The 23,571-nt window shown below is 41.7% G+C and overlaps 1 protein-coding gene across 3 annotated transcripts in view; it reads right to left on the bottom strand.

The window, feature by feature from the left end:
* The window catches only part of arhgap15 (Rho GTPase activating protein 15), a 781,647-nt gene that overhangs the window by 257,275 nt on the left and 500,801 nt on the right, over positions 1-23,571 (bottom strand). For all 3 annotated transcript variants that reach the window (XM_041201317.1, XM_041201315.1, XM_041201316.1), the window contains exon 10: positions 15,434-15,532. In XM_041201317.1, coding sequence (XP_041057251.1) covers positions 15,434-15,532 — 99 coding nt within the window. The remainder of the gene's footprint in view (positions 1-15,433; positions 15,533-23,571) is intronic.

Raw genomic sequence — 23,571 nt, forward strand, 5'->3', positions numbered from 1 at the left:
GGGTGGGGGAACTGAGAACAACAGATTAAACCCAAAATTCCTGTAGGCTGACTCCTAACAAAATGTTAGGTCATGTGCTTTGATAAATACTTGACTTTTACCTGATATCCTCCTCACCTACCCTCCCCGGTTAGTTCAGTTTGTTCCATATTCTGAAGGTGTTTGCTTATCTTCCAGTGCATGGTAAAGGCTGTAAATCCATGTTAAACTTTCCTCTTTTCCAATGTTGTTGAACTGTATCATGTATTTACAGCACTTACTCTTTTTACTTCACTGGCCAGGGTGAACAAGATGATATAATAAGATGAACACCTTGGTTGTTCCTCCATTCTACTTGTAAAGCACACTAAGTGCAAAAAGTGACCATGTCATGATGCAATTCTGTTAAAAGTTCAGTCAAATTTATTGCATTTATTATTTATCAGTAATTAATCTAAAACATTTGTACTCTTACTGGAGTAAAAGCAAATTAGAGTAGAAATGAGTGCTATTGACCATTTAGGATGTTGCTGAGCCAGCCTTTCTGTGTTAAAATGTGCAATTACCAGTAATTGTTTCTGCTCACATATAACATCCATTTTTAAGCAGCAAACTAAGCTAACTTATTCAATTAATTTTTTTTAAATGTCATTTTATTTATTAATGCATAGTTAATTAAAATTAGATTTAGAAAGGCCTAGCAAATCTAACAGACATTATGCATAGATTGACAATTAATAGTAATATTGCTACTATATTAATATAGTAACGGCAGTTTCCTCCACTCCTTTCCTCAAGGCACTGACTCCTATCTTGAGATCATCCCATGGGTGTCAGACAACCTGCAGTACCTTGCCCAATATCTTCTGTTCATATGTGAACCTTGAGCAATTTACTTGACTATTTTGGGGTATTAAGGGTAAACCCAGACAATCCTCAGCTGACATCAACACATGAGCACTTCCAATGGGATTTGCTGAATAAATATTGGGTATGGGAGTGTCCTTCCAATAGCCTGGTTTACAATGAAGAATGATCAACCAATAAAAAGAGGAATAGGAACTGGCTTTGAAAAGTGCCATATCTGGGAAGGCTTAATTTCCCCTTTGTGTCCCAACCTGTGTGTAAGACATGTGAGGAACACAGAAAATTTGCTCTAAGTGACCTGATCTGAATATATCCATACTTATGTGTTCAGATTATTAGATTAACCCTAGTGCATTCCTGTCACTTGGTAGGGAATGTTGCAGGCTTCAGGGCTAAGAGGCTTGCAACAGTTAACACCCCTTCTTGGTGCCCACAAACCTTTAGGCTGAATTCCCAAAACTCTATGCTCTCAGAATCAGCTTCTGTTCTCCTCTACTCTAAGACCATCTTTCCCATTAATTCCATTTTCCAGCATCACTCTGTCAGGGGTTCCATATCCCAGAGCTTGCCTTAATGTTCCCAGTGTTCCTGGCTCTGGTACTCACAACACCGACAGCACCCCCTTAAAATATTGCCATATCCTGCCATTCCATATAAGTCCAATCAGAACCTACTTTCCACTTTCCAATCACAGGACTGGCCTCAATGCTGATTAGCCAGGATCCCAGGTAAAACATTTTGGCAGAACACCCATGTGCTCATAAAACGTCTTGAATACCTCAGGTAACAACACAGGAGATCTGCGTGTATTTTTAAAAATTCATTCATGGGAATATGGGCTTTGCTGGCTGGGCCAGTGTTTATTTCCCATCACCTTGAGAAGATGGTGGTGAGCTGCCTTCTTGAACCGCTGCAGTCCATGTGGTGTAGGAACACCCAGAGTGCTGTTAGGGAGGGAGTTCCAGGATTTTGACCCAGCGACATTGAAGGGATGATGATATATTTCCAAGTCAGGATGGTGAGTGACTTGGAGGCTGCCTTTGTCCTTCTAGGTAGTAGTGGTCATGGGTTTGGAAGGTGCTGTCTAAGCAGCCTTGGTGAATTCCTACAGTGCATCTTGTAGATGATTCACACTGCTGCTACTGTGCGTTAGTGGTGGAGGGATTGAATGTTTGTGGATGTGGTGCAATTAATCCGGCTGCTTTGTCCTGGACAGTGTCAAGCTTCTTAAGTGTTGTGGGAGCTGCACTCATCCAGGCAAGTTGGGAGTGTTCCATCACACTCCTGACTTGTGCCTTGTGGACAGGTTTTGGGAAGTCAGGAGGTGAGTTATTCATCACAGGATTCCTAGCCTCTGACCTGCTCTTGTAGCCACTGTGTTTATATGGCTAGTCCAGTCCAGTTTCTGGTCAATGGTAACCCCCAGTATGTTGATAGTGGGGGATTCAGTGATGGTAATGCCATTGAACAAGAAAAGGTGATGGCTAGATACTCTCTTGTTGGAGGTGGTCGAATGTTACTTGCCACTTATCAAAGCCTGGATATTGTCCAGGTCTTGTTGCATTTGGACATGGGCTGTTTCAGTATCTGAAGAGTTATGAATGGTATTGAACATTGTGCAATCATCAACGAACATCCCCACTTCTGACCTTATGACGGAAGGAAGTTCATTGATGAAGCAGCTGAAGATGGTTGGGCCGAGGACACTACTCTGAGGAACTCCTGCAGTGAAGTCCTGGAGCTGAGATGACTGACCTTCAACAACCACAACCATCTTCCTTTGTGCTAGGTATGACTCCAACCAATGGAGAATTTACCCCCTGATTCCCATTGATTCCAGTTTTGCTAGGGGTTCTCGATGACACACTCGATCAAATGCGGCCTTAATGACAAGGGCAGTTACTCTCACCTCACCTCTGGAGTTCAGCTGTTTTGTCCATATTTGAACCAAGGCTGTAATGATGTTAGGAGCTGAGTAGCCCTGGCAGAACTCAAACTGGGTGTCAGTGAGCAGGTTATTGCTACGCAAGTGCTGCCTGATAGCACTGTTGATGACCCTTCCATTAATTTACTGATGATCGAGAGTAGACTAATGGGTTGGTAATTGGCTGGGTTGGATTTGTCCTGCTTTTTATGTACAGGACATACCTGAGCAATTTTCCACATAGCCAGGTAGATGCCAGTGTTGTAGCTGTACTGGAGCAGCTTGACTAGGGGCGCGGCATATTTAGGAAATGGGTGAGGAAATAGAATAATTTAGCAGGCAATATAGCTCTAACCATTTTTTGTTGAAATCATCAATGTGTCGAAAACTAAACTTGCTTTTGGGGAATGAGGTGGAGAGAGAGTAGACCTACGGGAGAACACACAGACAAGGGAGTGGATAAAGCCTGAGGAGTGAGGTCCACATCACTTACCTTCAGGGAGAAGTCCTGGAGAACCCTGAGTTTGAAAATAAAAGTGAACAGTGACATCACAGGAAAGCCATAAGTTGATTGGCTGGTGAGTATCGTTGCTTAGGGACTGAACCTAAACATCTGGGAGTTTAACAAATGTTAAAATATTAACTATTAACAAGTAACAAGTGAGTAGCTGGTGAGTCTTATCTTCTGTTTTTAAGTAAGGATTATTACCACTAGTAAGGTGTATTAAATATTAGTAGGGATTATCAGTATTAGTGAAGATTATTAATAGCAGTAGGGTTTATTGGTATTGGTAAATCTTTATTAGCATTGATAAGGTATATTACCAGTAGTAAGGTTTAATAGCAGTAACAAGGTTTTAATTAATAAATAGAGAAATGGCAAAGGTGCTCCAACCTCGAGAGTGCACATTCTGTGCTATGTGGGAACTCCAGGATGCTTCCCATGTCCTGAACAACCATTTGTGCAGGAAAAATTGTCACTTACAGCAGCTTGGGCTCCTGGCTTTGGAACTTGAGCAGCAACTGGTGTCACTGCAGTGCTTCTATGAGGTTGAGAATTGCATGAATAGCACATTTATGGATGCAGTCATCCTGCAGCTGGGGAGAGAGATAATCGGTGGCCACCAGGCAGTCAGAAAGGAACAGGCAAGTAGTATAGTTGTCCCCTTGGTGCATCCCACTCTCCAATCGGTATTCAGTTCTGAATACTGGTGAGAGTGATGCTTCATCTGGGGACTGCAGCCAGGGACAAGCCCATGACACCACAGGTGGCTCAGCTGTACAGGGGGATTCAAGGAAGACTGGAAGAACAATAAATAGATAGATGTTTCTGTGATTGCAGACATGAATCCAGGATACTGTGTTGCCTCCCTGGAGCTCAGATTGAGGATGTCATTGAGTATCTGCAGAGCACCCTGAGGAGGGACGGTGAACAGCCAGCAGTTGTGGACCACATTGATACAAACGACATAGGCAGAAAGAGGGACGTGGTCCCGCAGTCAGAATTTAGGGAGCTAGATAGGAAATTAGCAAGCAGAACCTTAAAAGTAGCAATCTCTGGATTACTCTCAGTACTACGTGAGTGAACATCAAAATAGGAGGATAAAGCGGATGAATGCCTGACTGGAAGGATAGTGCAGAAGGGAGGCCTTTAGATTCTTGGGACATTAGGACCGGTTCTGGAGGAGATGTGACCTGTACAATCAGAACAGGTTGCATCTAAATAGAGCAAGGACTGAGTTCTTTGTATGGCATTTTGCGAGGGCTATTGGGGAGGGCTTAAACCAACGGGGGGGTGTGGAAACCAGGAGGTAATATCAGAGAGGATACAATATACTGGGAGAGATAGATAGCAGTAGAATAGGGAATAGTAAGTTAATTGGTAGAGTAAAAGTAAGAGGGAAAATAATAAAGTCCAAATCATGATTACAGTGCATGTATGTGAATGCACAGAGTGTGGTTAATAAGATTAGTAAATTACAGGTGCAGATTGCCATGTAGAAATATGATGTTGCGGCTATAATAAAGACCTGGCTCCAAGAAGAGCAGGACTGAGTGTTAGAAACTCTTGGATACAAGGTATTTGGGAACGATAGGAAATGAAGGAAACGGGGAAGGGTGGCAACATTGATTAAGGGGAGCATTGCTGGAGAAAGAAGATGTCCCAGAGGGGTCAAGGACAAAATCTATTTGGCCAGAGCTAAGGAATGAAAAAGGTGCAATTACATTGTTCGAATTGCTTATTCGGAGAGCTGGTGCAGACACAGTGAGCCAAATGGCCTCTTTCTGCACTGTAACAATTCTGTGATTCTGTAAAAACTGTATGGCTCATTGCTCCTAGCCAGGTCACAGGGTTTCTCACTAATGTTTGACTAATTTGTTGACTATACATTTCACTAATAAGGTAGCCAAAGGTTAGTATTAAACAAAACACCAAGAGGAAACCACAATTGCATTTCCAAACAGATAAAGGGACAGCAAGGCGTTAAAATGGTGCCTAACTGCACCATCTCCTGCACCCTTCCTCTTCCTTTAGTGCTGTTTTGTCTGGATTCTTTCATGGGAATTGTCCATGTGCCCTATTTCTCTCACTGTGAAAAAAAAATACAGCCGGCAGAAATGTGATGTGTGGCAACAGAAAGCAGGATGCAGGATCCCTGAACTGATTTACTTGCTGCCTTTGTTTAGAAGGAAAAGCTGTTGTCAGAGGTACACAGGATGAACTTTTTGCAAATTGAGGTTCGCAGAACTCATAAATTTTAGTTCACTGACCCGCTCAGTAAAACATTATGAAGTTCATTAAATGTCAACTATAATTCAGACCTTTCTGGGAGGAACTGTCCATCATATCAGTTCCAGAAAGTATAGGGTTATTTATGGTGACATAATTGTGACAATAGATGAGTCAGCACCTTCATTCAAATTTGTTAACTGAACTTGTGACTCACTGAAGGCTGTAGAAGTAAAATAAACAAGCCCTTTCAGTCTCTTTAGGCAATTAATAATATGTGTGATCTCTAATTTTGATTTAATGATATTTAGTATTAGATTAGGACTAATGCATTAAGGTTAGCATCTACTGTGACTTGCCGCAAGTCCAGGAGCAAAAAAGTTTACACCAGTGCAGATTTAACTGTTGTGCTGAAAGTGGCACTGTTCTGTTACAAAACTATAATCAGAGGATATGGCTAAGCAACAATGATAACTTGAATTTATGTAGCACCCTCAATGGAATAAAAATCACAAGGCATTTCTCAGGACCGTTATTCGGTTTCGAGCTATATAGGGGGATATTAGGGTAGATGATCAAAAGTTTGGCCAAAGAGGGAGAGATTAAGGAGCCTTTAAAAGGAGGGAAAAAGAGGCAGAAAGGCAGAGAGGTTTAGGGGACAAATTTCAGAGTTTAGGGCCTTAGCAACTGAAGACATGACCAAATCAATGGGCAGGATTTTTGGGTTGTCGGGCAGGTGCAGTGGGCAGGCCCGGGAGTGGCTGGGAAACAGCCTGCCACCTGCGATCGGCTCCCAACTGCGATTTCACATTATTTGGCGAGTTAACGGCCAGCCAGTGTGAAAGGCTCAGCGCTGCCGGGGTGGGGGCAGGTGGAGAGTGAGCACTGAAGTCTGCATGGGCGCAGGGGAATGCGCAGTGAAAGCTCCCTGAAGGCCCAGAGCTGCCTCAGGGAGCTGACGGGTTTTAAACCATGAATAAAAGATTTGGAAATGCAGGAAAAAAATGTCCACACATCAGAATCCCTCACATGAACATATAGATTACAAAAATTCTGTCAAAACATTTTTTAAAATAAATAACGGAAACCTTATCCCGTCCGATGAGGTTTCCTCAAAAATCCAAAGGCCGTCAGGCCAATTTGCCCACCCGCCAACCAAGAGGCAGTGAAAAATCACATTTAATTAATACATTAATGGCCTTAATAGGCCCCTTAATTGTCGGCAAGTGCGCTGCCGACCCTCACATCTGCCTGCCAACCGAAATATCGCATGTGTGCACGATGACATCAGGACGCTTGCCCAATGTCATCATGCGCAATTTTATGCTCAATTAGGCTGGGCGCAAACTTACTGAGGGGATGTAAATACAAAATGTGTTCGCTTAGCATTGGTAAGCCTTTCCTGAATTAGTAGGAAATAAGGCACACACTGGCAGATCTTGGACGTGTGTCCTCTCTAATTTGCCCCTGGCTGGTACAGATTAAGATTGAGTCTATAGGTGCCCAATTTAAAAATTCTCACCCTCATGTTCAAATCCCTCCATGGCATCTCCTCATCCTACTTCTGTAACTCTCTTCAACCATATAACCCTCTGAGAACTTTTCATTTCTGCAGTTCTGGTCTCTCATGCATCCCTATCTTCCATCACCCCACTAATGGCTGCCATGCCTTAGGTGCCTAGGGCCTAAACTCTGAAATATGCTCTTTAAACCTCTGTGCCTCTCCGCCTCTCTCTCCAACATCTGAGAACAAGGTTTTGGTCACCTGTACTATTGTGGAGAGCTTAATGGGCAAAGGGAAGTGGGTTTGGGTGCATGGGGGGGAAGTTAAGCTCCCTAAAAATAACGTTGGGTCAGGATCTTGACATTATCCTGCCTGCATCTGGGTTTCACCCGGGCGGGTTTGCAGGTGAGAGGGGAACTGCCTTGGAGCTGTTTAGTAAGTAAGTAAGATATTTAAATCAGTCATTAACTGCTGTTTTAACCAACAATTCTAGTTTTAGCAGCCAGAGCACTTATTTACCAGGCGTGTGCACATGGGCACTGCTTCTTTAGTGAAACTGACAGGCTGGGAAGGCTTTGATCAGTGAAACTGAAGAAACTCAGCCATGGCCAGGTGAGAGGCTGTTGTTCACAACACTCTTCCTCAGAGTGAACTTCCAGTGCTTGGCAGGTGATTTCCAACTTCTTGAGCACTTGTCTTGCACTTCACTCATCTTCATCTGTACTTCGTGGCTGTCAGCTGGGAGCAGCTTTTGCAACTCTACTTGCACCTTTGATAAGGGACTGGAAGAGTCTTTTTCTCCTGTCTTAGACAGTCTCTCGGGATTGAGGATGACTTGCTCCCACTCCAGTTCAATGGGTTCTGAGATGGCAGATAAGTTTAATGTGTAATCTGCAGACTCTGCCACATGTGGGGCAGGCGTTGTTTGAAGGATTGGACAGATGAGGTGTTTGGAGGTTTGTGCGCCTCTGCAAGCTGCTGATGAAATCTCTCAATGTGCACAGTGCCTTCCCAAATAGATCAATTCCATTTTGGTCAGTCATGAGCCAGGGACATACAAAAGTGTGAACTTATGAATTAGGAGCAGGAGTAGGCCACTCGGTCCCTCAAGCCTGCTCCACCATTCAATAAGATCATGGCTGATCTGATTTTAACCTCATATTCCTGCCTACCCCTGATAACCTTTCACCCCCTTGCTTATCAGGAATCTACCTCCTTTAGTCCTCCCCATATAAGCCATTTTGAACACTCATAACTCTCTCTCCTTGCAGTAGAAGAGAGCACAGAATTTCAGGGAGAGAATGTTTGATCTCTTCACAGATGCTTTGAGGACATCATGAAAGCATTTCCGCTGTCCTCCTGGGAGTCTCCCGCAACAATTAAGTTTCGAATAGACCAGTTGTCTGGGAGTCTGGTGTCAGGCATACAAATGACATGTCCCACTCAACTGAGCTGGTTTGGAATGATTAGCACCTCGATGCTGGGAATATTGGCTTTGGAGAGGATGCTACCGTTGATCACTTTTCTCGCCGCTGAATTTGGAGGATCTTTGGAGGATTTGAAACCCAAGATTAGCCATTATCGTATTGAATGGTAGATGGCAGAAGCCCATCCCCTCTGCTCTGTAGAGTGGCATGTGAATAAGGATAAGGCAGCTGGTGCTGCTGGTGGTGTTGCTTCTGCTACTCAGCTTAGCTTTCAGCTGGCTGAAGAAAAGAGAATTTGAGGACTAGCATCTCAAACTCCTGCTCCTATTTCTTATGTCATTATTTTCTTACCTTGTTAAGTACCCCTGATGGTACTTCTCCAGTGCTTTGAGGTGGCTGATATAGTTTGTCCAAGTCTCTGATGCATTTAGGAGCGTGGGGATTACTGCTGCCCGGTAAACCATGACCATGACTCAGTCTTGAGTTTGAGATGCTGGTCCTCAAATACTCTTTTCTTCAGTCAGCTGAAGGCTGAGCTGAGTAGCAGAAGCAACAGCAGCAACGCCAGTTGCCTTTTCCTCATTCACATGCCACTCTACAGAGTAGAGGGGATGGGCACTGAGCTCCAGCTCCGAGGATGCGGAACCCCCCAACATAGGTAGAGGATCAGCTCTCATAACATGAGCAAGCACCAGTGCCTCAGGGGGCTCAGGTTTTCATAGCTGGTCACTGCATGAAATTTGCAGTCTCCTGGAACAAGACCTTCTTCCCAGTGGACCATGTGGGCATCTATTGCCAGTGGCCGTCAAGGTGGCTGTCTCTGAAGGGTCCCCACTCCTGTACACCCCCATGCTTGCTTCTACTGCAAGGAGAGAAGACAGAGTTATGAGTGTTCATAAGTGGAGAGGAGGAAAGGACATTTGTGGAGGGTCACTTTTAGGCATGGGTGTGATAATGAGAGTGAGAGCTGGATGTTCATTTGTGGTGGATGTGAAGTTCCTGAAGAACGAGAAATGAGTGGAGTTGTAAGTTGTGTTGTTCTGAGGAGTGCAGTGCAAGAGAATATTGAGAAAGGCAAAGTGTGGGATTTGGCACTTGCAAGAGCTATTCCATTCACCTTTCCCAGCCTCCTGAGGCCATTGGTTCTCTTGATGCACTGTCTCCAGGTTGGAGGGACCATACCTCTGCTGCTCACTTCCTTGGCCTCTTCCATGCACACCTGCTTAGTTGGAGAGTCTGACCTTTTCCTTCCACCCTTGGGAAAGTTCACTTCAATGCAGTGCCTCAGACCCTGAAGCAAGAGCTCCAGGTAGGAGTGAGCTAGCTGGGAAGGCAGCTTTCCCAGCACTGCTCTCTATTCCTGTGCTTGCTGCAGGCTCAGGAACCTATGTGAAGTTGAGCCTTTCTGATCCATGCTGGGGTTCCTTTAATTAGATATCATTCCTTTGACAGATACAGTGCTACAGATCCCATCGTTTTGGCTGAGAACATCAGTCAAAAACTTTGCCCAATATCTTCTTTGTTGGTTCAAATTTCAGCAGGGTTTGGAGTGTAGGTGTATATGCGTGTGTGGGTGGCTGTGCTTAATCCACTGGGATCATGTGTGATGCTACTTTTTTCAGTGGAATCTGTACAAATGGGAAATCTGAATTTTTCAAACTGGCTTAAATCAAAACTTCTTATGTTATGAAATTAAGCCAAAGCCAAATTCATGTTCAATAATCACCCTTTCTTGCAGCAAGGGAGAGGGTGGCTATAGTGAGAGGGTTCAAGGCACACCTAGGAGGTGAGGTTCATGCTGGATTCTCACAAACAGCTAATTTTCTGTATTAGAGAATATCAATGTGTCAGATACTGTAGATAGGCACCAGGCCTGGAGAGACCGTGCTACAAGTTTAGGACTTGAAGGATGAAGCTGAAGCAAATCAGTTTGATCTTGGTGAGCCAACAGTGTTCTGGATCCAGGATTAATAATGCCAAAGGTTGTTTGAAAGCTGTTCAGCTCTTCTGAGACTTATCCTGACTGGTTCATTACATCATTGTAGCACTTGCCTCATCTGTTTGCCCAAATTAGACAGGTGAGAAATTTCCTTTCACTTTATGTGAAGACTGATGACACAGATGGCTGGGTAAATAATTGAAAAAGTTGATTTAGAAGTAACATATGCATGAACATTCAAGTGCAATCACATTTTGTCTTGAGTGCACAACTTGTGCAAAGTTTTCATTTTTGGAGTATGTGAAAGAATAAGAAGAAAATAACATGTGAGTTGCCTGAAGAAAAAGTTAAATGGACCAGCCATATTTCCGCAATGTTTTAAATATATAGAAAAAAGCAATTTTCATATTGGCATTTCTTCTCTTTGAAATATGATAGAATGGGTATGAGGCACTGCAGATATTTCTTGTATGCTTTTTTCCAAATTGTTGAATTCTCCATGAATCTAGAATATGTTAAATTAAAGCCTGAGCTTAAGGAAAGTTATATGTTTTCTTAACTTTTGGCGGATCTTAACAATAATCAAACATTAAACTCAATTGCTAAGGGGCAGAAATACCTCGTGAGTTTTTTTTTCCTCTAAGGCTACCCAGATGATTTCTCAGAACCACAGTATCACAGAATTATTATGGAGCAGAAGAAGGCCATTCAGCCCATCATGTCTGCAATGGCTCTCCAAATGAGAATCCTGATTTAGTGCCATTCTCCTCCTTTTTCTCGGTACCTTTGCACATTGTTTCTTTTAAATAATCACCTATTGCCCTCCTGAATGCCTTGATTGAACCTGCCTCCACCGCACTTCCAGGCAGCATGTTCCAGACTCAAACCACTCGCTGTGTGAAAAAGATTTTTCTCACATCACATTTGCTTCTTTTGCAAATCACTTTAAATCTGTGCCTTCTCATTCTCGATCCCTTGATGAGCGGGAACAATTTCTCCCTATCTACTCTATCCAGTCCCCTCATGATTTTGAACACCTCTATCGAATCTCCTCTTAGCTTTCTCCTCTCCAAGGAGAATAGTCCCAGGCTCTCCAACCTGTATTCATAACTCAAGTTTCTCATCCCTGAAATAATTCTTGTAAACCTCTTCTGCGTTCTTTCCAATGCATTCACATCCTTCCTATGGTGTGGAATCCAGGACTGTACAGGATACTTCAGTGGAGGTCTAAATAGTGCCTTATATAAACTCAGCATAACCTCCTTGACCTTGTACTCTATGCTCCTATTAATAAAGCCCAGGATGCTATATGCTTTATTAACTGCTTTCTCCACCTGTCCTGCCACCTTCAATGATATATGCACATATACACCCAGATCTCTCTCTCCTGCATGCCTTTAAGAATTGTACCCGTTTTTAAAATTTATTTTTTACTCCTATACCATACTTTATGATTTCAGAAGCAATGTACATTTAAGGTTCTTCTTGGGCCTTTAAACTGACACTATAATTTATGTCCTGACTTTCAAAACTTATTCCATCAAAATGCTTATGTTTATTGGGTCACTTTCAAACTGCTACAGAAAATTTTATTGTCCAAGTAACAGACCTTTCCTTGTTAAAAACAGTTAAAAAAAATAATTTCTACAGTCTAGTGGTGCAGCGGGCAGTTTTCAGTCACTGGGATTGTTGATGAAGAATGTCTATATTTTTCAGATGGATCAAGAAACTGCATTCATAACTTGTGAATCATTTTCAATTTTCTCAATCATGGTGGGAATACAAGACTCCTGTGACACCCTCATTATAATTCCATGAAACCAGTGCAAGGGAACTGAAAATGAAGCATTTGTAATCCCACACTGAGATGAGCCTTTTGAATTCTGACCCAAAAGTGTTTTGATAAATTCCCCACTGAGTTTTTGAAAGCCAGAAATACAGATAGTTCCCAGTTGTCACATTTCTGAAAAGATCCCATAGATGATGGTGACCTTAAAGCTAATAAAAAAATATAAACGTATTGAAATGGCCCAGTCCTTATTGAAGTAATATTTATTTATTTGAATGCGAGACACATTCCCTAGGTCACAAAGGACCTCACTGTCTGACGGAGGATATTGCTAACAAAAATTGGTAAATACATTAGATAATACATACAGTAAATTCATGAGAAGCTATGACCTCAGCACAGTGGTTCACTGAACAGTACCACAGACTAGTGAAAAGAGTGCAGAGGTCAGTACCCCTGATTCATGGTGTTCCTGACTCTGGTGATTAAAATCTATCATCCAAAAATTAGGAGTGTCATGAACTGAGCTTATTAACCTCTGGGCTTGATTTTACAGGCTGAACTCCTGTTGGTTATGACTTCATTCCAACAGCGTAGCCCTGGTGTACAAGTCCTACAATGTTCAATAATATTTCATTCTAAAAAGTATTTAGACTCTGTTAGTTCTGCTTTTCAAAATCAATCACCCAAGCAAGTTTAGACTCTTAGCTGCCTTGGCCCTACTCTTGGGAATTCTTTGCTAAGTCAATCTCTTCTCTACCTTTAAAAGTGTTATCAAAATCCATCTTTTTGACCATGCTTTCAGTCACCTCTCCCAACTCCTGTATGATGGCTTGTTGTCCACTCCATTAATCTTATTTACCTATTCTATTTCATTCTTCTTCCCACTCTAACTTTTGTGAGGCACTTTGAGAGGTTTTGTATGCTAAGTTGCCATACAAATGCAAGATATTGTTGTCTGTTAATTCAGGTTTAATTCTGGAGTAGAGGACTTTGAGGATCTACCTACTATCACTTCACCTCCATCTGGTGTCTTTGTGTGCATATATAAAGAAAGACATTATACATTTCACAGCTTTTCCATCTGTTAAAATTAAAAAACCTAAGATCTAACAAGTCTTCAAATTTTTAGAGCATTTAGAAGTATTTCACGGCCAATAATTCACTACTAAAGTGTAATCATTCCTGTTTTTTGGCAAACACAACTGTTAAGGCCCCAAAATGGCAATTGTGATGAATGACAAGCTAATCTGTTTTTGGTCATGAATACTGGAAATCATGAAAAATCTTGATTTTTCAATGCCATAGGATCTTTTGTATCCTGAGCATTTTGGTTTAATGTCTCATATGAGGAATGGCATTTCCCACAATGCAACACAAAAGGACCAGTGTTATTGGGGCCAAGAATCTTGCTGCCTCCATCCGTCACTGGTGGGTCTAAGATTGTGCAGTCCATATTCAGGCCCACAGTGAAAATTGCATCCTTCTCCCGGTGAAGTCATCGGAATGCGACTCTGCCATCTAAATTTGCCTCCTTCCCCCTCTGAGGAACGCGTCTGTCTTAACCCAGTCCCCAACCTTTTCCTATGTCCTCACCATTCCTGCTGAGTGGTGAGAAGGGGACTGGTGACGAATATCAAGCCAGTCTTTGTGTTAGCTTTGAATATGTATTCAAATCATAGGGCGGGATTTTGCAGCTCTGCCTGCCGCTAGGATTGTCCGGTCCCACTGAAGGTTAGTGGACTTTTCGCTGGGCTGCCAAGTCTCCCATGTGGGTCCCGCCACGATGGGGCTGGAAAATCCTGGCCATATAGCAGAGCTCGTATCGATAAATTTCTGACTCAAGAAATGGAAGTACTACCAAATCAGCCCAAACTGACATTGACGAAGTGAATGATATTATGCAGAGTTTTTATTTTGCACTTGGCATCAGCCTCAAACACCCTCACATCCTATATGGCATAGGTCAGATGCAGAGGAAATTTGTGCTGATCCAACAACACCTGAGTCGAGCATCCTATGCTGCATCAGTGTGGATTTTTCCTTGCTCATACAGATATTCTTGCAACTTAAGTGAAACAACCAGTTTGTTGCCAATTAATACTTAATTGTGGGCAGTTTTTTACTGTTTTAATTGGGCCTTAGGTCACTCATGGGCCCCCTGGGTGGGACCTGCACTTTATTCTCGGTTGGAACATGTGCTCTGTTTGTGGCACCTATTTTAGGCCTGAAAATGGGCTTGAAGAATTTCTGCCTCTTTATCTTTTAAGACCTCAATAAATATAAGATACTCATTTAGTGTTACCTCTCAAATGTAAGATTACTTTATTACACCACCTTTACGTACATTTTAGTGGAATCTTATAAACTACCCACGGACTGTAATATTTTATAGACCAAGCAGATAATACTAAAGCTACTGATATTTCCATGAATATACACTCAGCACAGTTTTCTCTGCATGGTGATTCATGGAAAAGTCTAATTTCTGATGTTTACTTTGAACATTTAGTAGTTATTTACTTAAATTGAGAGTAAATCTCCCACATCCTACTCTTGCTGTATATATAGGACAGTGTAAATCTGTGTGATTCACCTTAGAAAACTGCTAGCATACATGCTGGTTAAACAACCTATTATTTCTCCCACATGGACTGACTTAGAGGCAGCTCTGAGTACCATTTCCAAGTTATTGCATTCAGTGCTCCTCATTGACACAAACTGATTGTGATAATGTACAGTTGCCAGACTGAACTAAGGACAAGACAATAAAGGGGTTTCGTTATAACCTAATGAAACATTTTACAGTTATCGCTATTGACAAGTTAGATTTCACAGGCAGATCAGCAGATGGACAACGCCAGAAAATAAATCCCCACCCCATCCACCCTGTGCCCCTCCCATCACCGCATCTTGCAGTGCAGTGGGATTAGTGAGCTAAAGTACTTGTTAAACATTTAAGATGGTGCCTGTTCTGTGTTTATAGTGGACAAATGTTTATACTTGATATAAACTGTCATCATATCATTGCCAGAACCCTTCCCTCACATTTTTTCCAAAAAGATTTTGAGTCCTGGTAAAATGAAAATGCATTTGAGTGACACCAGAGTAAATTGCGAAGCAACTAAATGTAACTTTGTAATTGTATTCCTGTCAACCGTTGAGTCATCTCAGGAACACTTTACACTTAGGTAAGGTTTATATGATATCTAATGGCGTTGTCAGTAATTCTACTGAAAGATGCAAAAGGAGTATTACTAAACTGCCACCTACCTCTTTTTTCCACAGCTTCGATGCAAAGCGTCACAAATCTTGGAACTGTGGTTCCTTCGCGCCTGCACAGAGTAGCCAAATGGCAGCCGAATACTTGATCTACAACATAATACAAACACACAACTTGTGTTAATCAAATGACTACTCCATTAATAAGGAGGTTAGTTTTATCTCTGATTCAGTAAGTTATTTAGTCTCTTTCACTGGCATTCCTACGGCAATCCTGGTCCTAAATCAATAAAGATTACATCATTAGATATGTCACATTTTAACAAAATTTTTGGATAGGCAAGATAATAACTGCTGGGGTACTGAGTGATGTTGTTGAAAAGAGCTGATTCAAGAAAACATCATGGTTTCCAAACTAATTACATCCCCTTTCAATCTGTTTTTGTTTTCTTCTGCACCATATATTACAGCCTCTATGATTATGGGAGTTACTTCAAATTCTTAGACACCTTAGTTAGGCGTAACTTTGTGGTGAGGAAATAAAAAGAGATGTTAGAAGCATTTCCAAAAAAATGTAATAAATAGAATACATTGTTACTAAATCTTTAGTGTACCCAAATTATTTAATAGGAACTATACAAGATCTGAATCCTTTCGTATTAAAATGTAAAACATTAACAAACTCAAATAAAATAGAATCATAGCGGGTCTTTCAATCCAATAGGATAGCTAATGCCTCTAAAAATCAAAGCCTGGCAGACGTATCACAGTTGGGAATTCCTCTTCTATGGACAAATGAAAACTGAGAAAATTAATTCTAAAGTCTGATGCATACATACTGGAATTTTGACTGACGCCAAGCTCAAAGCTGGTGACACGCAGACAATTTAAAACAAAAAACAAATCAGTGCTTTGCCAAAAATCACTTGTATGATCAGAGGTGTAGATTTTAAATACAAATATATTTGTCAACAGCCTAATCGATATTGGGCCATTATTTGCTGTGAAAGGGCATCTAATGGGGTCTGCTGTTAGCTAGAATCGCCTATGCGCATTTAGATTTTTAACTGTTTTGAATGGCAAATCACTGGAAATAGATGCTGATATTGCAGCAAGGGAAACTTGGACCTGATTGAACAGGGCAACAGCTGTGAGGAGGAGGCTGAGAGGCTGCAAAAAGATTTGGACAGGTTAGCCAGGATTTTATGGGGTAGCAGCGGCCCTGTCCACCAGCCAGAAAATCTGGGGCAAACCTGCCTCGGCCGGTCATGGAAACCCTGGCTGCATGTTACGTTCATTAACTTCCGGCAGCTAGGGCTACCTTGCTTTTAAGGGGATGGCCCAGCCAGGTGGCCGGAAGCTCTCCAATCCCAACTGTGCCATCTGCAGTGGTGGCCCCTACCGGAACTGCAGGCAGGCAGGACCAGCCACATAGATGAGGTCCTGGAATGAAAGTAGGTTGGATTGGGCTTGCTGGGCCAATCAGAAAGGCCCTAGCAAGAGGATTGGAAGTGTTTGTGAGGGCAGGGTTGTGTCTTTCAGTAGGGCGGCCCTCCTTTGGTGCTGGTGGGGAGGGGCAAGGAGGGTTCCCCCGTGGGCTGCAAGGAGCCTGATAAAGAGCCCCCACCCACTTCACTATACCATTTGTGCATAAATAATGACAAGCGCCATTAGCTTCACCGTTATTTTGACAGAAAATTCTGGCCTATTGTTGCCATTTACTGCAATTCTCTTAGAAAACTTCAATCGGATTACATTTGGCACCATCAAAGCCACTGAGAGTGCATTAGCGACATTACCCAGTGCGACTAAATAAACTGGATAGCCATGCAATGTAAAACCACAATTTCATGTCAGTGAAGAAAAAAATGCATGAAAGCAAGACATAAATAGAATTAGAAAACATTGTTTATTGCATGGAGTGATTGTTTGAAATTTGATTACGAGTACTGAGTACTCTATTACAAGCATTTACAATCAATAGATATAATGGACTTCAAACAGATCCCAATTAAAATAGACAATGGAATGAAACACTGAGCAACCTTTATTTAGTCTGCCTGGATATGAGCAGGATATATAAATACAAGTTGTTTTTATTGATTTTGGGGGTGATTTTCACTGCAGCCCAAATTCATCTCCAGAAAAATAGGCAACGGGAAGTGGAAAATTAAGGCCGCCTTGGCCCCTCACTCCAATGTAGCTTACTACTCCTTTTACTGCTGTTCTTTGGCTACACTAAACCAGAAAGCCACCAGTGTGGTAAGCTGCCTGTTGGTACTCACTGAGCCCTCAGCAACCTGCTGAATTAAGATGATGAGCTCTGCACTTGAAAATGTTCAGATGAGCTTCGGCCAGGCTGAGCACCTACTCTACCAACCTTTTGGGATAGAAGATAAAAATCACTTCCACTGTGCCACTTTTGAAGCTATACCTGTATTGTGGCTTAAATGATTACATAGAGTAACATGTTGCATAGAATTTACAATGCAGAAGCAGGACATTTGATCCAACTGGTCTATGCCAGCGTCTATGCTCCAGGCAAGCTTCCTCCCACCCTACTGCATTTTACACAATCAGCAACCCCTTCAATTCCTTTCTCCCTCATGTACTTATCTAGCTTCCCCTTAAATGCATTTACGCTATCCTAATCAACTACTCCTGTGATAGCAAGATCCATATTCTAACCACTCTCTAAGTAAATTAGTTTATCCTGAGTTCTTTACGGCATTTATTGGTGTCCATCTTATATTTACGACCCCTAGTTTTGGATTCCCCACAGGAGAAATCATCCACTGGACTTTCTGGCCCGGCCCACTGCTCGGATCGTCTAGTCTCACTGAAAGTCAATGGACTTTTGGCTGGGCCACCAAATCTCCCACAGCAGATCCTGCCACAATAGGGCCAGAAAGTCCCAGCCATCATCTCTACACTTAGCCTACTAAACCCCTTAATAAGTTCAAAGACATCGATTTGGTCATAATATTGCTCATCTGGATTTTGCAGTCAGTGGTGAAGTGACTAACTCATTCCCTGCTGTCCTCAAAGAAAGCTGCCCACAAAGATTTGGTGAGCCCTTTGGTATGTTTTTGCCTTTGCTGATGTTAATTTCAGTCATGCGCCAGCTATAGAGGATCTCTGACATTCAGCAAAAATGATGCCATCAAACAGGTTCAGCAAAACAAAAACAGAAACAGAAATACCTGGAAAAACTCAGCAGGTCTGGCAGCATTGGCGGAGAAGAGCACAGTTGAGATTTCGAGTCCTCATGACCCATCAACTGTTGAAGGGTCATGAGGCCTCGAAACGTCAACTGTGCTCTTCTCTGCCGATGCTGCCAGATCCGCTGAGTTTTTCCAGGTATTTCTGTTTCTGTTTTTGTTTTAGATTTCCAACAACCGCAGTTTTTTGCTTTTATCACAGGTTAAGCAGCCAATGACATTGAAAAATTCTCGCAGACAAAAAGCCTGCTTGTTATTTCCTGGTTTGATCATTCACTTTTTATAATTTTACAGAAGGTACAATAAAAATTGGGAAATACACACAGGATTAAAGTAGCTGAAATATCATAAATGAGCTTTAAAAAATATATTTATTATATATAAAAATCTATAGACTATTTTTTACCATAATAGAGAAATTTGGAATTCCACAAATATAAAATCAGCTTTTCAGGACCAGAGAGTTGATTAGCAGTAATTGTGACTTTGTACACCATTAAAACAGTTCAGTTCATTCAACAAGGCACAGCTTTTCCAAAGACTTTTCAGCAAGAATAATAATGGAAAAAGTAGAAATTCTCGCCAATTAAATGATTTCTAGATTGTTTCCATCTGTGAGGACTTCAACAATACATTCTATGGAGGAATGGACAATCACTGACATTAACTTTTGGATTTCTACATTTAATTATGCATGTGTGCATGCCAGAAATTGTTGTCAGCTTCAAAAAGTAATGATAATGAGTGCTGACAGTTTTGCTATAGTTGCAACCAGAAAAGGGCCATTATTACAATTCAGTGATTGCATCTTAATGTACTTAATTTGTTTAATACTATTACCAAATTGGTTTATTTCAGATTAGAAATTTCTGTTTTAACTGTAAGGAGATGATGCCAGTAATTTCTTTACTTATGGACGATAGTGATACTGAATGGACTGTCAATAAGGATATAACTATTTGTAAAATATAAATCTCATTGAATTCAGATTCTATGCAATGCCCTAGTGCTTATGGCAAATCAGCAAAAATAAAATAAGATGCTATGACTAAATTCTGTAGCAACATACTAAAAAAAAACTCCTAGAATAGTTTTTCTCTTTACAAAGAAGCTACTTTAGATGCTGATTTGTCATATCTACAGTCAATTCTACTGAATTCACATTAATTGGAAATGATTCTTTATAAGTTATGATTCTGGAAAGTAATGACAGAGCTCTTCAAAAATATCATCCCGCATTTTCAAATAAAATTATTTTATTGAATGTGGTACCAAAGATCTATCTTTGCTTAAAATGAACTCAAAGAGTCAATTATTAAGTTTCTGCTGAAAGCCCAGCGTTTATTTATAGATAATGCCTGACTGAAATTTGTCATTTTAATTTATTTTTGAGGTATTTGATTCAAGACATCAGTTTAGGTACTAGCTGTTCTTGTCCTCCATATTTAATTTTTGTGCCATTAATTTCACTAATTTGAACGTTGGGCAAGAAGAACTTATAGAAACGCCAATGCATTTATCAGCCTCCTTGAGCAAAATAAAGTAGTCAGTAAATCAGTCTTATTTTTAGAATTTGTGGGACGCTTATGGAAATTGCTTAATGACCATACCTAAAAATGAGTTGTAAATAACACCTATCATCTTGTTAAAGAATCACGATTTGAAGAAAGCAGATTGCAGTCACAAATCAATGTAACATCAACATTGTCCAACTAACTGGTCTCGGTGTTTTTGTGTTGCTTTGAGTTATTCCTTCATTTCTTCCCTGGGCACCATTGTTTACTGCTCAAGAACACAGGATGGAGCAGTGTATAATGGGCTTGAAAAGTGTTAACATGCACGTCTGGGGAACCTTGATCAGCCTTCTTCCAGATGCACATCGCCATCAACTTAACTTATACACAAAGGGCTTGAAAAATTCATTCATCTGACAGTTCGGTGCAACTGAATTTTACCTCTGAACAATGTAAATGTCAATGATGTTAAAGGGCAATTGCAGCTGATAACATTTAGCCATTTAAAAAAAAATAATCTAACTGGGGCTTCCAAATTTTTCACAATCTGTGGAAGAAAACTAATGGAATTTCAAAGTAGTCTTGAAAAGTTATAGGTTCAGCACACATTTCCTGATGAAGACTGTAACCTGTATGACAGGAGCCATAAATTCAAAACTTTTTGGCACATTTCTTGCTGTAGCTCTGCCACAAAAGCTGTATATTAAGCCTGAATGCATGTGCCGACCTAATTTGAGAGTTCCGATTGGCCACTGTTGGAAATAGTGCTTCAACCTACTCTGAACAAGGCCACAGTCATCGGAGGAGAGATGGGGTTAAGGGCAGCGATTCTCCATTCTGGGGGTTCCTGTGCCTCCGGCCTCAGAAAAACCTAGTGTGCCCTTGGTGCCAGACAGACTGAGACTCCAAATAATGCAAGTGGAACCCATCTGAAGATTTGTGGAGAGAATATTTTAAAGTGGGACACCTACAAAGGGGCTGAGGAGCTCTTCTGTCTAGGGTGGAGAACTACGCTGGTTCTCAAACAGCAAAATCCTCCTCTCAACCGCAGATTTCAACAACTAATATCACAGCCTCCATGGTAGTCAGGTGCCCAAGTTGCACTCCTAATTGTGTGTAGGCGCTTGTCATTGGAATGTAAAATAGGTAACCTCCCCTCGTCCTCAAATTCTGTTGCAATCAGTTGCGGATGATCCCAGTAGGCACAAAACTATGTCAGAGCAGTGGGAGGCATTCAAAGAGGTAATAGTGAGAGGACAAGGCAAATATGTTCCCATAAAGACAAAGGGTGGGGGGGGGGGCACTACATCTGGAGAACCCTGGATGTCAAGGGACATAAAGGTTAGGATTAAGGAAAAAAGAGAAACTTATGGCAGATACTGAGGGCTCAATACGGCAGAGTCCCTAGAGGAGTATAAAAGTGAAGGGAGGAGCTTAAAAAGTAAATTAGGGAAGTTAAGAGAGTGCATGAGAAAGCATTGGTGAGTAGAATAAATTAAAACCCAAAGGGTTTTTTTTTTAATACATAAAGAGCAAGAGAATAACGAAGGAAAGTTTAGGGCCAATTAGGGACCATAGAGTTAATCTGTGTGTGGACCTGGAAGACATGGGTACAGCCCTCAATGAACAGCTTGCATCAGTCTTCACAATGGAAAAGGACGATGCAGCTATAGACATTAGGATGGAATTCTGTGAAATATTAGAGGAAATTAACATAGAGAGAGAGGAGGTACCGGTGGGTTTAGTGGCCTTAAAAGTGGATAAATCTGCAGGCCCAGATAAGATGTATCCCAGGCTGTTGATGGAGGCAAGGAAAGAGATATCAGGAGCCATAGCAGTAATTTTCAAATCCTCTCTGGTCACAGGTGAGGTGCCAGAGGACTGGAGGACTGCTAACATTGTACCATTATTAAAAAATGGAGGAAGGGATAGACCAGGAAATTACAGGCCAGTCAGTCTAAACATGGTAATGGGGAAGTTACTAGAATGAATTCTGAAGGACAGGATATATCTGCGCTTGGAGAGACATGGATTAATTAGGAATAGTCATCATGGATTTGTTAAGGGAAGGTCATGTTTGACAAAATTAATTGAGTTTTTTGACGAGGTAACCAGGAGTGTTGATGAGGCTAATGCATTTGATGGATGTTAGCAAGGCTTTTGATAAGGTCCCTCATGGCAGACTAGGCAAGAAAGTAAAAGCCCATGGGATCTGAGGCAAAATGGTAGATTGGATCCAAAATTGGCTGAGAGGCAGGGAGCAGAGGGTGATGCTAGAGGGATGTTTCTGTGACTGGAAGTCTGTTTCTAGTGGGGTTCCGCAGGGCTCGCTGCTGGGGCCCTTGCTGTTTGTGATGTACATAAATGATTTGGACTTAAATGTAGGGGGTATGATCAAGTTCGCGGATGACATGAAAATTGGTCGGATGGTAAATAGTGAGGAGGATAGTTGTAAATTGCAGGAGGATATCAATGGACTGGTCAGGTGGGCAGAGCAATGGCAAATGAAATTCAACCCAGAAAATTGTGAGGTAATGCACTTGGGGAGAGCTAACAAGCAAAGGGATTATACTATGATTGGTAGGAACCTGGAAAATACTGAAGATCAAAGGGACCTTGGTGTGCATATCTACAGATCCCTGAAGGTAGCAAGGCAGGTAGATAAGGTGGTTAAGAAGGCATATAGGATACTTGCCTTTATTAGCTGAGGCATAGAATACAAGAGCAGGGAGGTTATGCTGGAACTGTATAAAACACTGGTTAGGCCACAACTAGAGTACTACATGCAGTTCTGGTCATGACATTATAGGAAGGAGGTGATTGCACTGGATAAGGTGCAGAAGAGATTTACCAGGATGCTGCCTGAGCTGGAGGGTCTGAGCTATGAGGAAAGATTGGATGGGCTGAGGTTGTTTTCCTTGCAGCAGCGAAGGTTGAGAGGGGACCCGATAGAGGTGTGTAAGATTATGAGGTGTATAAATAGGGTGAAAGTAAAGCACCTTTTCCATTAGTAGAGGGGTCAATAACCAGGGGGCATAGATTTAAGGTAAGAGGTAGAAGGATAACAGGAGAGTGGGGGAGTTATTTTTTCACCCAGAGGGTGGTGGGAGTCTGGAACTCACTGCCTGAAAGGGTGGATGAGCCAGAAACTTTTAACATTTAAGAAGTATTTAGATATTCACTTGCATTGCCATAGCCTTCAGGGCTATGAGCCCAGCACTGGGAAATGGGATTAGTGTAGTCAGATCTTTGTTGACCTGCGTGGACACGATAGACTGAATGGCCTTCTTCTGTGCTGTAAATTTCTGTGCGTCTATCCTTAAACTTCTATTAGGATGTGCTCTTAATGAGCCCGGAAAAGAAAGCTAAAAATAATTTGCACTGGTATCTTTCTTGCTTTTTAGACATAATCAGCTCTTCCTTGTCCCATCCCCGAGCTGCTTCTACTTGAGGG

Source organism: Carcharodon carcharias, chromosome 12 (assembly GCF_017639515.1).
Source record: "Carcharodon carcharias isolate sCarCar2 chromosome 12, sCarCar2.pri, whole genome shotgun sequence".
Lineage (NCBI taxonomy): Eukaryota > Metazoa > Chordata > Chondrichthyes > Lamniformes > Lamnidae > Carcharodon > Carcharodon carcharias.